Here is a 15,243-nt window from a genome sequence, read left to right on the forward strand (position 1 = left end):
TGCCCATGCTCAGATGCAAACACAACCAGGCCACAGCCATGCTGACGAGGGGCACCAAGCCTGTGCAATTGCAGCCTGGGATGGTGAGATGGGCTCTGGTCAGTATCCATGCTCTGAGAGTTTCTGAGGTTATTCCCTGAAACATGTGGTGCAGGCCAAGTGGTCACCCAGCTGAGCTTATCAGACAGCTCATTGTTCCTGCCTGAGTGATTCAGCCCCACCAAAGTGCTCCCTGGCAGCACAGCACCCAGGAGAAGGATGAGGAGGAAAAGGAGAAGGAGGGAGATCTGCAGTGCACACAGATAGTTCTTCTGATAGTGGGAGGCAGATAAGCACAAGGGACTTAATGGCTAAGCTCAGATCTAGTTGAGGCAGTTTGACCTTTCTGCTGGTAAGCCTGCCTTCAGCTGACATGACAGACTTTGACACAAGCACTCAGGGGAATTTGTGGCCAATAAGTGAGACTTACTTTTCCCACCAAGTAATATTGATTAGCGCAGTGCCTGCAGACACGGCTCAAGGCAGTGGCGGGGTTTCAGGGAGGGAGCAGAAGAGACAGCTGAAATACAAAGGTAAAATTATTTGTTGACTGAACCAGCTAGGTGTCCTTTCTGTCTCCTACCATAGTGACCTGTGCACAGCTGAAAACCTTGGAAGGAGGGAGAGTCTTTCCAGTCTGGGCAGCAGCACTGGAGCTGGCTGGTGTCCCTGCACAGCCTGGCTCATCTCCATCCCGTAGGTGTCTGTGCAATCCAGTACCTCCTTCCATCATCCTGAGCCACTTTGTCCTCTGGCATCCCTGGAAAAGAAACATCCATTAGGAGCAGTGATGGTTTCTTGGAATGTGGGCATTTAGAACTGAAAACAGACCAAGGATGCATCTGAGCACCTGGGAGGGACTTCTTCCTCTCTTGCCATCCAGGAGAGGCTCTGGTCCAGCAATCCATCTGTAAAGAGTGGCACAGGACTGTGCCAGTATGTGACACCAAACCCAGATGTGTGCAGCCTCACTCCGGGAACCAGTGTGGTGGCATTCCCGTTTGGCTGAGGTCCCCATCCCCTGCAGACCAGTGGTCACTGGTCTCCGTGAGCGTGGTGATTCCAAGCTGGCTACAATGTTATAAGTCACTATGGAGCATGGATTTCAGCTTCTTGCTGCCTTGGACATCTTGTTGGTAACATCAGGAAGCTGAAACGGTGCTCACGCTGCAGAGAGTGGCTGCCTGGAGTCTGATAACACCTAAGTACCAGCAATACTTGCCAGATTCTCTGGGATATGAGGTGGAGATTGCTATTATGCAGTGTTACCTTAAAGTCCTAGTATAAACACCTCCTGTAATCAACTCATGGCTTGGTCAGGAATGCAGAATGGGGTTTTTGAAAGCAGCAAACTGTCAGGAAAATCCACAAACAGCAGAGGTTTATGTCCAAAAAGGAGACAGAGTCCTTCAACTTTATTCGACTAAAGGGAAAGGCCACCGGGGTACACGCCCGCGGGGTTTTCTCTCTCGAGGTTTCGGAGGGCGCAGCCTCCTTTTATCCTAACTCCCGGCCGCATGCTGCTCTTTTCCTTTCCCCATTGGTTGAGGTACTAGGAAGGTACAGCCTTCCCGAACCGCCTAGCACATATTCCCCCCTTGAACTACTATTTTATCCCAAAATTCAGGAGTTCAGCCTTGTGCAGACCCTTCTTTTTTTCAGGAGGCAAGCTGTCTGGTCCCGGTAACGAACCTGCTGCCCAAAGTCAGTAGAGACATTAAGACCCATTTCAAAGACGTTAACACCCACACCTTCACTCATCAATTTATTTCTAAGGACATTAGCACGCATCTTTCCTCTCAAGAATGACCCAGAAGCTTGAGTTACACACTGTGTATGTCTAAGGCACTCTGAGTTATTTTAAAGCAATATGTGATATTACATCAACACCCAGTACAGGAAAACCTACCAAGTATTTTTAATGCTGGGCTAGCTTTTAGAGAATTACAAGGATGCTCTCAGCCAGGATGTTATTGAATCTTTCCACCATCCCCTGCACTTTTCTTTCCTCTGCATTTTTCTGCTTGCTACTGTGTACAGAAAGACAAGGAAAAAGCAGAATTTTTCCACCTGAGGTCTCAGGGCAGGACCAGGAGGTGCTTCCTCTGAACATGTGCCCACCTACTATCCCTCTGGCTAGGATGTGATCCTCGGGTTTGATCCTGGGATCATGCTAGAAATTCAGGAACTCCTCAGGAGCTAGGACCAGCAAATGCTGTCCCAGGCTGCGGAGAAAGGGTGTTTAGAGAGGGATGTGATACAAGAGAAGAGCACTCCCAAAGCTGTAGGGTGAAGCTGGGGTAAATACACAGGGCAAATTCTGGGGAGCCGGCTAAAGGGTGGGGGTCAGCAGTGGGAGTGCTTGGTGGGTCCAGTTTTGATGCATCCGTGCCCAATATGGCTTCAGGAAAATGCATCCCACCCCTCAGTAATCCTGCTCCACAGCGGGCCTAATGACCCGCATTAAAACACCAGCAAGTGCGGAGTAAGAGGTGCTGCTGGCGGACAGAGCCGGTTTCCAGAGAAACACCACGAGTCAGCTAGGGTCGGGCTGCTGGCGGGGACAGGCCACGTGTTGCCGGCGGGGACCGCTGCCGTGCCCCTGGCCGAGCTGGGGCGGGCAGCTGAAGCCTGGCAGGCCCTCTGCCAGCCAGAGTCAGCCCTGCAGCCTTTCAGGCACAGGGGACCGTCGCGGGCTGGGCTGGGTGCAGGCCGGTCCCTGTGGGCGCATCCAGTCCTGGGGGCTGCAGAGCCCCGAAGGCGGAGGAGTCCTGCGCTCAGCTTGGTGCTGTCCTCTGTCAGATCGTGCTGGGCTGGCGGTTTGCAAAGCTGTCTATTATCGGCACGTTAACAACCTTTCACAACGATTAATTACTTGGAAAGGTAATCAGTCTTGTGGTAGTTCTTTAAAAAGCATGCCCATTTCACTTGCTCTTGGCAGAGGACTCTGCTTTTTTGTCTTTCATTCTCGAAATAAATATGTTAAAACTGATCCTGCTCCCAAAGGCAATACCTATTTGTAAAACAGAGAAGATTGCTCCCTGGCTTTCTGGGTACCAGCCCTGCAGCCGGGTGCCATGCCACAGATCTCTCCTACCAACACCATCGTGCACAGATTCAGGGAGCCTGCCTGTGTTTTGTGATTTTTTTTTTTTTTTTTTTTTAATGGATTCGCATTTTAAGGTGCCTGGTTTGACACGCACAACCAGGTACTCAGCGCCAATCTCTCCACTGCTAGAGCTGGCGCCGGTGTTGGCTGCACATAAAATGACAGCCAAGAAGGAGATGTAAGGGGCCAGGTCCCCTCTGCTGAGTCACTGCTGCCCCTTGGCCGCCAGCAGCAGCGCCGGCACAGGCTGCGACAAGCCGCGATGCCGGAGGCTGGGACTGGGAGAAGGAAGTAGGAAGACCCAGCAGCTGCAGGAAAAGGACAGGCAGAGATCACCCAGGTGGGTACAAGGGCCACCAGCTGTCTCCAAGGACAGCTAACCATGACATTGTGAGAGTCAGGTGTCCATGACCACCACCAGCCACATCTCTGCTGCATCCAGCACCCCAGAGAAGTGGTAGGTTGCTCTCCTTCCATGCAAGGATGCCACCACTCATGACAGGAGGCAACTTATGTCTGTTGCCTTTGGGCTTGTGACCCTGTGCTGGAAACTGCCAGGGAGGTTTGGTCCTCTCTTCCAGCCCACCAGCTGGCAGTTGCATCCTCCTGAAGCAGCTTGGGACCACTGCAGAGGCACTGTCAGATTCCCCATGGCTGCCTCTTGACAGCCTGGTGCAGTCCTGGGACCAAGGAACCAGCTGGACAGAGGACCTGCCTTGGCACAAACACCTTGTGCGACTTCTATGGAGGGCACATGCATACACACACATGCATGTGCACATCTGCATGCACACCTGCATGCACATATGCATGCACATGTGCCCACCTGTGAGCCCATGGGGACCTGGTGTGTGAGAACCTGCTCAGTCCATGCCAGGGATTGATCCTGGGGAGAGGCACAGCACATCAGGCTCAGGCTCCCACCAGCCATGGCCACTGCTTGCAGGAGTGGGAAGTATTACACTAGATTGATTAAACATGTCCTTTTCCACCAGTGAACCCTGTCCTGTCAGCTAACATTTTCCACTTCAGACATGGGGGTACCCTCTTTTGGGGAGAAAAGCAGCAAATGGTATCAGAAAGAAACATTATTCAGGAGGGTAGCAAAACCCTCTGGTATTTTCTTCCTTTCTCCTTAGGGACAAACTTGTCTAAGGACTGAACAAAAAGCTCATGGGAGCTTTTTAAAAAGCCTCACAGCCTGCAAGTGCCCCTTTGTGGAGGCATTGGTGAAAGCCTGGTCCCAGTCTTGCAGCCCATCCATGCTGGTGTTTTCCTATTCTTGGAAGTCTTGACAGGTTTGGGGTTTTTTTGGTTTGGTGGGTTTTTTTTTTTGTTTTTTTTTTTTTTTTTTATAAAGCGCAGCTTTTAACAGCCCTGGGGCATAAGGCTCTTGCTTGCTAAATCACAAGGTTTGCCACAGTGAAATGTAGGGACGTGCCTGGAACCGGGAACTGGCTGTCTTAGCTTTTGTTCTTGACTGTTTGCCAGAATCCTTAAAACAACAGGAGGAGGTTCAGCCACCTAAACATCCCTGCACTTGCTGGCTCAGGGAGCCTGTAAACACAGGCATTAGCATATCAGACACATGGACGTGTTTGCCAGCGGAGCAGGCAGTCTCACTGCTGGTGGCTAAGTGGCTGTGGGTCAAGAAGTAGCAGGAACATCTGGCAGTGCCAATGGTGTGTCCCTCTTGGCATATCCTTGCAGTGCTTGGTGATTGCAGACAGGAGGAGAGAAGTGTCGGGAACACCATTGAGTGCTGTAATGTTAGAAATATGGTTATCCTAGATTTTAGAGCCAGGTAAAAGACGATCCCCATGATGCTCCACCAGAGACATGCTGACAAGAATACAATTTGTATCAGTGTAATGAATGGTCACATTTTTCCCCTGCCAGCTTGTTTGAAGAACAGTGACGAGAAGGGACAGCAATGGATTAAAACTCGTAGATCAGAAGAGAAGTAGCAAAATGTACCCTTAAAGAACCAAAAAGCAACCTCTAGTGCAGCCAGTGGTGGTAAACGCTTCCTCAGCAAAGACCATACCATTCCAGAGCTGTGTAATCTTACTTGGACAGCACACCTCAGTCCTCAGCTGCAGACATACCAAGACTTCTATTTCAGTCACAGAACTTGGAGAGAGACCAGGTGCACACCTCAGACCTTGCCTGCAGTCATTCCTCGGCCACCTCACTGTTATGGTAATGTTTATTTAGACTGCTGGGGGTGGAGATGACCTAGCAAGGGGTTGAGAAGCCCTCCTAAGGTACATCCCTCAGCTGGGCTCGCAGCAGCCACCTTCCTGACATTTGAACCTGGGAGGTCTGGGGCAGCACTGCATCTGCCTCCAGGCTCATCCCCAGCTGAAGATCTCAACTCAAGATCTTCCAACTCCATTCTGCTGGCTCCAGTTTCTTATTGTGTGTCCCAACCAGGTAACTTCAGAGGGATTTAGGATTTCCACAAACTGCACTGTTCACCTCAAATTCTGCAGAGCACAAACTCTACAGAAAGAGTCCTCCAGTCTTCACCTGCAGCCCTCAGCACCAGCATTCCTTCAGACTCTCCACTTTAAGTCCCTGTACACCTTTGAATACTGATGAGCTCAGGAGCTCCAAATTGTCCTTTGCCTGAGCTTTGCACCCTTTCAAGGTTTCTTGTGGTTAACTAAATGGAATGCAGCTCAACTCACACAGCACCTAGCTTTTTCCTGTGCTCTCCTTGACCATCTGCTCCTGAATTTTCACCACCCCTTGGCTCAGCCAGCTGGGAGGTAGCACCCTCACTCCTGGTTCTGCCTCAACCCCATCACTTGAACGAAAGCTAATGAGCTGAGCACATGCAGGTGTGTGCCCATCTCTGAGCCACTTCCTTGAGTTTGCAGGTCCCACGAGGTGGGTGAACCAAACCTTCTTCCCTCACAACGTAACAGCATTAAGTTATAAAGTTCATAGTCAGTAAATAAGCCAATCCCACCCACGACTTCTTTCCACGTAATTATGGTTCACGGATACACCAGGAAAAAAGGAGAGCCCTTGCCGGAGATGCTGACGTCTTTTTCCTTTCAGGTTCAATGGCTGCTTATTGCGGTTGGGTTTTCTTTCTCCCTGCCACCCGGTCTTTCTCTGACTGGAACTGTTCCCCTCCAAAAACGTGGTGAATTTTGCTGAAAAGCAATTCTTCCACTTCTGTAGTGAGGCAGTGCTCATAAATGGCACAGTGGTAGTTACGGGATGTGTGGTTTACCTCAAGACGTCACATCTCCTCCCCTGGAGACATCAGAAGGGTTATTGCTCAAATTCAGCTTCAATTCTATAAAGGAAAAAGGCCCTGTGACTTTCACTACTACTTTTAATGTTCTAAGAAACCTGCACATTCCCTTCCCCAGGCTGCTTCAAAGGGCAAAGAGCTGGGGCACAAGATGCTGCCTTTTGGTGAACATATGCATTTGAAGTGCTGTCTAAAATCCCATGAGTCAAACTGCAGTGTTTCCCACCCAGGGAAAGGAACAATTGATTTTATCTGGGGATTTTTTCCAGGTGAAGGCTGGTCAGAAAGAAGGACTTTGAGTACCAGATTTGCACTTTATGTTCTTAAATACTTTTGGAGAGCAACAGGAATGAAATATCTGGTGTGCCTTTTAGTGCCTCTCTGTGCTCAGCTGGAAGATGTCCCTGAGGACACATTGCTGGGGACATACATGGCCTGTGCAGGAAAAGAAGGCACCATGCTCTGCTATGGCATACACCAGCCCAGCAAAAGCTGTGTGGCAGGAAAGCTGCGAACCAAGAGGCAGGCAGGCTTGGTTATCCCAGACACAGGCGGTGCAAGGCGGCTGTGTTAGTGCACACTGAAGGAGCAGAGAAAGGAAACCAGCAACCAGCCTAGAGAAAGAATGACGCAGAAGGTAAACAACTGCCATCACCCATGCAAACACAGCCACTGTCATCCCCTTTACACAGGCAGCGGGGAATGGGACAGTGCAGTCCAGCAAGGCTGCTGGCGCTGCTGCGAAGAGTGCTGATGCTGACATGGAGATGAACTGTGAATCAGGGAGCCCAGCTGCTGCCACCCACCCTGGATTTCGTCCTCTCCGTGGTTGTCCTGGCAAGGACATCTCCTCTTTTCTCACAAGTCATCTCAAGGTTTCGATAACTTTCTCCCTCTGCAGGCCTTCGTTGAGCTGAACTAGTATAAGCACAATGCTGTGACTTGTCTGGGCTTGAGGTTTTGCCCATACAGCAGCTGATGTGCTTTCCATGAGCTGCTTCAGCCTTGTGTGAACCACAGCGAGGGGTCTGCAGGCACCACTCCTGAGTGCTGCCTACCTGAAGCTGTGATGATGTGGGAAAGGGCAAAGGTTGCAAAGGGAAACTATGTTGTGGCATTTTACTCATATCAGCTTTGAGAGTACAGCTGTGGTGTCTGACCAAAACCATGACTAAGTCCCCATTTGCTAAAATAATTTCTGATTTCCCATGTGGTGCTCAAGAATGGGGTCCTCAAGGGAGGCACAGGGTTCCCTTATGTTTTATACAGAGACCCCATGTCATGCCTGATGAATGCAGGGTTTACTCATGGGTGCCTCCTTCATGTGTGCCTTACCATGCTTGGACCTGCCCAGGAAATGCAGCTGGCTTCCTGCTGGCGGTTGGGCAGCACCTCCTTCACTGAAGAGCTCAGCTTGTCCCCCTGCCTGTCACTCCAGCACCAGCCTCTTGGGTTTCTCTGGGAAGGTTCTCACCTGTGGATAAAAGTACTTGTCTAGGGGATGAGCTGTGCCCCTCAAGCATGAAGGAAAAGTCACCTGGCCTAGGTCCAGCAGCAGGAACTTGACACCAACTTCTCCACCAGCTGGAATGTGGGATACACACCAGGGAGAGGAAAATGGTTACAACACAACCAGGTGGAAGATGCAACGTGCATGTGTGCATTACAAGGACATTATCTCCTAAGCAGCATGAATAGGGAAGGAGTTCCTTCAACAAAGCTGCCCCAGTGACGAAAGGCCAGGGATGGGCACCTTCAAACCCAGCACCCTGTCTCTGCTGAGGCTGGCAAGTTCCTGGCATGAGCTAATTAACTCTTCAATTGCTGAGGAAGCTCAGAGGACCTTAATTTGACAGTCACCATAAAAGCATTTTGTCTGTCAACAGATTCTTTCATCCAAGGATCTCAAAGTGCTTTACAAGTATTAATTAAACTTGCCAAAGTAAGTATGAATAATTATTGTCATTGAACAGTGTGGAGAACTGAGGCCAGACTTGCCCAAGAGCAAGTGTCAGGACTCAGGGACAGGCACAGAAGGAGGAATTCTCAGCTGCTGTTGTCAGACTGCAAACCCTCCCACAGAGAACAGCCTCAGACTGCACACTGGCTGAGCCTGCTGGAAACTGCTCAAGGGTGTCCTCCCCTAGGAGATCACATTTGAAGAACAAGGGAGAAAAAAAAAAGTTATTTTCATTTTGGAATTCAATGCAATTTATGTCACAGCAAAAAATTTAGGCAAAAATGACATGAAAGTATAAACTCACCGTATCAGTGTGAAGGTTTTCAAAGTAACAGAAAAGGAATGCTGATTCATTTGTCCTGTATCCTGTAGCAGTACCTTCTGATGTTTTATGTGAGATTAGTAGTTTCTGAAAGTAATGCATAATAAATCACATGTTGAGGAATTAGGGACAGAATTTGAATACTGTTTAAAACCTCAAATGATCAAACCTTCATTTATAAAAATATGCTTATTATTTCCCCTTCCTGTTATGAATCTCTGCGCTTGGAACACTTTTCTTTTCCTATGCCTCCAACCATCCGGTATCAAGTAGTCTCAGATCAGGGTTGCTTTTATAGCAAGTTCAGGTATATTTTTAAAGTGATAAAGACTCACTGTCATCATCTAGTCTGAACCCTTGCACAGCCCAACCCAGAGGAATTTAGCTGTTTACCTTGTAGATAGCCCAACTACTTACATCACGTTATTTGGTGAATTTTCATGGATGCACCTGTAACTGCTGAAATTTCTCATGTTTCCTCACCTTCCAAACCCTGTTCCATGTTGCATGAAGAGGCTCCAGTACTGGGCTTCTTGTTTGCAATTTCCTTACCTACAGGAATGTTGTGGGAATTAATATACAAATATTGTGAGATTTGAAGATATCAGAGCAACAGGGAGGGGAGACATAAATATACCTCACACAGATAATAGTGGCTATAAATTCAATTGCCTTGATATGGCTTGGCACCAGCACCCTGCAGAACTCCTTGCTGTGCTTGCTCCTCTCTCCATGGCAGCTTCACTGTTTATTACTGATGTAATTACAGCACTATGACGTCTTCTGGACAGTTCAGAACAAAAACAGCCTTTTCACTTTGAAATAAGCACTTTACACAGCAGTGGCAGTTAAACTGAAGAATATCTATACAAGGTGTGTGATGGTGGTGAACTAATGATTTGTCTTACTCTGGCACAACTTTCCCATGCAATTGTCTTTTGGACAACTAATTGGCTTCTGAGTTCAAACAGAGCCACCACAACTGAGGCTCTGTGCCATGAACACTGCCCAGAGTGAAGAAACCGAGTGGGTGACTCTTCTTCGTCACAGAGGATCCTCATCTTGGCCATGCTGGAGGTGATGGGAACATGTCCCCCCATGAAGCAAAGCCAGGGGTGGTCTCCCAGAAGGGAAGCCGATGTGGGTGTGCTGCATGTGCGGAGAAAACAGCCTTGGCATGGCAGTGGCACTGCACAGCCTCTGCTCCAGGCTTGCAGTCAGAGGAGCCCTTCCTCTTCCTCCCCATGCAGAGGGCCCTCTGCTGTGGCTCTGCCAACCCTGGTCCCCTGCCCAGGCCTCCCTGCCTGTCCAGCATGCAGATGGTGGTGGGCCCGCAGGAGCCTCCTTGCCCACAGCACTCGAGGGCATGTTCCATTGCTGCGGAATCCCTGGGCAGCTTCAGATAAAATGGCCAGGCAGGACAGTGGCACAGTTATTGACCACTTAATTAGGAATGGAGAGGCTCTTCTTTACTTCTAGAAGCCTTATCACCCAAGCCATTGCAAACTGAGCTCGATCGTGTGTTTCAGATCGGTGTTGTCTGTTTCCAATTACATCTGAGCGCATTTCTGCAAAGAAGAGCCAAGGTCTTGATTTATAGGCTTTTGGGCAAGAGAATGCAGTGTTTTTTATTATTTTTATCTCTAAATCTGCTCTTGTTGCTTACAGCAAATTTGCAGAGTCTAATGCAAAGGTCTTTTGTTAAGGTTTCCTACACTTAGATGCTAAAATCCTTCATTAAAGCCCAGGCTAATTGCTTCTGCATCAGATAGACAGGCCCATCCATTTCTCCTTGCTCAGTGTGCCCTTGGGAAGGGAACACGTGTTTTGGGATACATTCCCCCAGAGGTGGGAGATCTGGAGACACACCTGGGGTTGAGCCTGTGCAGCTCACCAGTGCTGCCCTCTCACCAGCCCAAGCCCTCGCAGGCGCTGTGGACAGTGGGAGAGGCAGCCAGCCTGCTCCTGCACCACTTGCTCTGCACCAGACATTCCTCTGGCTGGATTTTCTGCCGCATTGGCTTCCCACATATTTATCCTGACATCACATGGGCTGGGGCACTTCCCGCCTCTGCCCAGCACCAGCAGGAATTTGCTAATAAAAAAAAAATCACTTTTAGAAAATGATGTCTTCTGTGGAAAGAAAAGGCTCAAATGCAGCAGGAAAAGAATTTTATGAGCTTTGCTTCAATACTTGTGCAACAACCTTATGGGATTTCATTATTTATGATTTTATCTAACTATAGTCTATGCCTAATAGCTCAGAGGTGCTGTTGATTAATTTTTTCCAGGTCTTTGATGTACTGGCAATAACTTGTCCATGTTGTCCTGTGTCAGTAAAGTGGAAATTGCCATGCCACAGTCAAGGTATTATGAGGCGGCCAAAGCCAGAATAACTGCCTGTATCCACAGTAGGACCAAGGTTTCCCCCAGCCACGCTCTACCTGCTGGAATTGGCTGATGGAGCTGTAATGAGTCAATGCACTAAAACAGGAAAAAAAGAACACACCTGAAAAATGCTGCTGTTTTTTTTTAAGTTTTTTTTTTTTTAATTTCTTTTTCTGGTTTAGTGAGTTAAACTAACTCCATATGACCAGGTATGCTCTAAAGCCGGCAGGACAATGAAGGGAGTGATCAGGCAGGAAGGAGTGACAGGAGGAGGAAGAGGAGGGAGAAGGGCAAGTGGGGGCAGGCTGTAAGATCATCTTTTGATACCACACCCTACGTATGGACACTGTCAGTCTAATTCCTACTACACTGGTTCCATCCTTGATGTTGTAATCTGTTCCTGTGAATCTTTTCAATTAGGTAGTGATTTATTGGTTAGTGGGGTGGGTTTGGACATCCTCCAGCAACAGACGCAAAATCTCTTACCATGATGAGCTCTGTCTATTGCCTGCAATGCAAAGGCACAAAGCTTTTTCTCCAGGAAATGATTCTTTTTCAAAATGATTATAAGATTATATGACTAGACTATCGTGTGATGTAAACCTCCCTGTTTCCAAAAGCTTTGGTGCAGTTACACCACTTACAAAAGGATTTGCTTCAAAATTTTTAGCTGTCCCAGCACATTAGTTGCTGGTTAACTGGAGGTCTTCCTGAAAAGAGTGCATTTATCAGCATAAATAGACCTGTTTCTTTCCTTACGAAGAGGTTTACAGTCTGCCCAAGTTAAAGTGTTTGCCAGTTCAAAATTTATTATTTCTTGTCATCACTTCTGTTATAGCCATAACCTTTCTGGTGTTAGTCCAATTCTGTGGATTTATCAATCATCACCACAAAGAAATCCAGAGCCAAAATAAACCTGGCACCACTTTATTTCTGTATTGCAAATGTACTGGCACAAACCTTGTCCACGGAATCTCCTATTTCAGCAAAGTGCTTGAGATCCCATTGACTTCAATTAGTAAGTTAAGCAAGTGCTTAAATGCTGTATTTCAACTGGGGTCTGAAGACCATACCTTGGCCAACTGGATTTGTTGTATTTTTTTTCCTAGATGCTTTTAGAAGAATTTTCACATTTCAGTTCAGTCAAAAAATGAAAAATTTGGATGAGGTTAAGGAGAGCTGAAAGTTGATACTATGTTGTCTTCTGGCATAGTTCATTTACAAACTGCAGTCAGTTAAGCATTAAGGATTCAAGAAGAGTGAATGAAAAAACGAGATGCCTTCAAAGTTATGGGCCCAAAATTTGGATGGGGAAAAAAAAAGAGGTCTTGCTCAGCAAAATGACACAAGGAAGGGAATTACTGATGTATCAGAAAAACATGGACCACTGTGAATAGGCTTTACTTCATGGTAGCTGATGGTATCTGGCAATTCTGCGCTACACACTACTCCTGTTCTCCTTGCATGCAATTACATTTCAGTGTAATGCATGGTTATTACAAAATAACCACAACATGCTAGGAAGAACATTTCATGCTTCCCAGTTGGACAAGGCTCATCTGGTCTTAATTTTTTTTAAGGAACATCTTCTATTTTAAGATTTTCCCCATATAGCCAATGTTAATTTGACCTCTATTAAATCAAATTTTTTTCCATTATTCTCTCTGATGATCAAAGAGCTTTGGGGCAGTTTCCTGAGAGGTCAGAATACCTTGCTGCTGGAGCAGGCCGGCTGAGCAGCAGCATGAAAGTTCTCCCCCTGTTGGGAGAGAGACTTCCAGTCTGGCCACTTGCCCTCAGCCCCAGACCCACATGCTTCCCTCGCCCAAACCTGTTTCTCCCAGGCATGCTTGCGCTGCCCACTGAGAGGTTTTGTGTGAGGTGGAGCTATTGAGCACTGTCCTTTTCCCGCTGGGTTTGGGCACCTTGCTTGGAGCTGAAGGGACATCCTTAGGGGCTCTGTCTGCATGGTGGCTCCTCTTAGCCACATGAGAGTCATGGTGGCAGCTTCTTCTTTGCTTCCTTGTTTTTGACAAGGCTGGTAAGGACTGCTGCAGGTGACTGGGAGATGGGTGCTAAGCACAACTGGCATCAGCTGGAGCCTCCCAAGAGGCAGGTGAAGAAGCATCCTGGCCCTGGGTGATGTCAGCCAAGGTGGGTGATGCCTGCATAGTTGACAGTGAGCTCCAGGGAAAACCCTGCCTATTCCCAACCAGTGTCAAGACCTTCCAGCTCTTAACAATAGTGTAAAGGACTGAAATCTTGCACCTGGTGACTCAGGGCATGGCTTTGTTGGAGATGGAGTGGAGTGAAGAGCCCCGAGTCTCTCGGGGAGGGCATTACTTTCAGCCTTGTTCCATTCCTACTCTGCCCTCCTGGGCCTGTGGCACTGGGCTGCAGGACAGGATGTGCCAGCTCGGGCTCCACAGGCCAGGTGGCTGCAGAGACCGAGCAAGGAGCCTCTGCACTGCCCTTCTCGGCACGTCTGCTCCCAGGCAATACCAGTGGGATGTGGCAGGAGAGACTCCAGCTGAGGAAGGAGCCATTTCCCACTCTCAAAGTGAGACTAGACATGGCTTCCCCCTGCCCCAGACAGGGTGGGAGCAGTGCTGCTGGCTGCAGCACGGCTGGGTCTGGCTCCTGTCCTGCCATGGAGCACCCTGAACAAATCACATCCTTGCTTTCTGCCTCAGTCCCTTGTTTGTAAAATGGACATAAATACTTCACAAGGGTGTTGTGAAACCTAATTAATTAATACCTGTACTGCACTTTGATGTCCTCACATGGAAAGTCCTATATAACTACAAAGCATTTTTAATGTTATAAAGCAAGAACTTCTTGCTGTCTTGCCTTGGCAAAGAGGCTGATTAGATGTTATCAGTTCTGCTGCTCACATACACAGAAAGTGCTGCAGTGGGGTTTGGATCCTGGTTTGTTTTTAAAGAGTCACACAGTAAAATGATGGGAAGAGTTAATTTGGCAGTCTGTTCCCTGTGACTTCAGGGAGTGGCCAGAACTGGCTTTATATTTTCTGTCAACAAAATAAGCTAAATAGCCCTAGAAGAAGAGGAAAAAAAAAAAAAAAACCAAAAAACAAAAAACAAAAAAAAAAAAAAAACCAAAAAAAAAACCCAAAAAAAACCCAACCAAACCCTGACATATCTGTGCATACAGGTGTGTCCTGATCACATGTTCACACCTGCAGTAACTGGACCAAAAGGCTTTCTAGCCCAAGCCTAAGAAAAAAGCTGTGCCAAGGAGCACCTAATCCTGCATTAAACAATTGCATACCGCCCACGTTTCATAGAAGGCAACTGGCTCCTAAATCAGAGTCCTTTTGGGCTAAATCTCATTGCCTGTTTCTGACTGTTCTGCTGTTAAGACAGTCCCCTTTGCAGTTTCACTACTTAAGTGATGAAGACTCAACCTGGGCAGTTGGGACTAAGGAGCTGATTCTGCTTTCATCATTAAATGTGTGGTACTGGGATGCCAGAAGGCACCATTACAGGGCCTGTGCTTTAATCGGCACTCAGTTGATAACCAATAATAAGAAGCTGCACAGTATGGTCCTTCCTTGAGAGAGCTCAGTTAAGTCTGTGTGCAGTAGAGGGATGAAAGTGCAGCTTTAAATGTTAAAATTCCCAAAAGATCTGTCCTGCACTGCATTTAAAGGTGCACTAGTAAGTTAATGACAAATACAAACGCCTTGACTCCTGCAATTTAGAAAACTGGAGCCAAAGGAGTCTTAATAATCCTGTTTTTCTTTCCCAATTAGCACTGTTTACTTTCTGCATTTCCTTGACCTTGAAGAGCAATCCTGCACAATTCCATGTACTCGCCTCTACCTTCAGCCCTTCCAGCACAAACACAATACCCAGCAGTGCTGTTCCAGGCCCACAGCAGCACAGTGCCAGTAAGCCTCTGCTCCCTCCCTCTCTGGCTGCCAGCACCCACTTTCTGTCCCTTCCCTGAAACCTAAAACTTGGCTGTACACCTGCACGTTGTAATTTGCTAAGATGAACGGGTAAATGCACACACAAATACAAAGGGCTTGGGCTCCTTCACTGTCATTTCCAGAGGCTGCCTCAAAGCTTGGGGATGCTCACAGCTGCCTGCAAGCAATAAGTAATTGCTCACAGGCACTTTCTTGTATT

At 47.9% G+C, this 15,243-nt stretch overlaps 1 protein-coding gene and 1 long non-coding RNA gene across 2 annotated transcripts in view; one reads left to right on the forward strand and one right to left on the reverse strand.

Annotated features, from left to right (window-relative positions):
• Positions 1–567: 567 nt before the first annotated feature.
• BABAM2 (BRISC and BRCA1 A complex member 2) overlaps positions 568–15,243 on the reverse strand; it is a 190,485-nt gene continuing 175,809 nt past the window's right edge. The window contains exon 12 of the mRNA XM_068185526.1: positions 568–799. Coding sequence (XP_068041627.1) covers positions 769–799 — 31 coding nt within the window. The 3' untranslated portion in view covers positions 568–768. The remainder of the gene's footprint in view (positions 800–15,243) is intronic.
• LOC137471322 (uncharacterized) lies at positions 2,839–14,153 on the forward strand. Its single transcript, XR_010997527.1, has 2 exons — positions 2,839–2,922; positions 13,147–14,153. It is a non-coding gene; the product is annotated as an uncharacterized lncRNA (long non-coding RNA).

This window comes from Anomalospiza imberbis, chromosome 3 (assembly GCF_031753505.1).
Source record: "Anomalospiza imberbis isolate Cuckoo-Finch-1a 21T00152 chromosome 3, ASM3175350v1, whole genome shotgun sequence".
Taxonomy (NCBI): Eukaryota; Metazoa; Chordata; class Aves; order Passeriformes; family Viduidae; genus Anomalospiza; species Anomalospiza imberbis.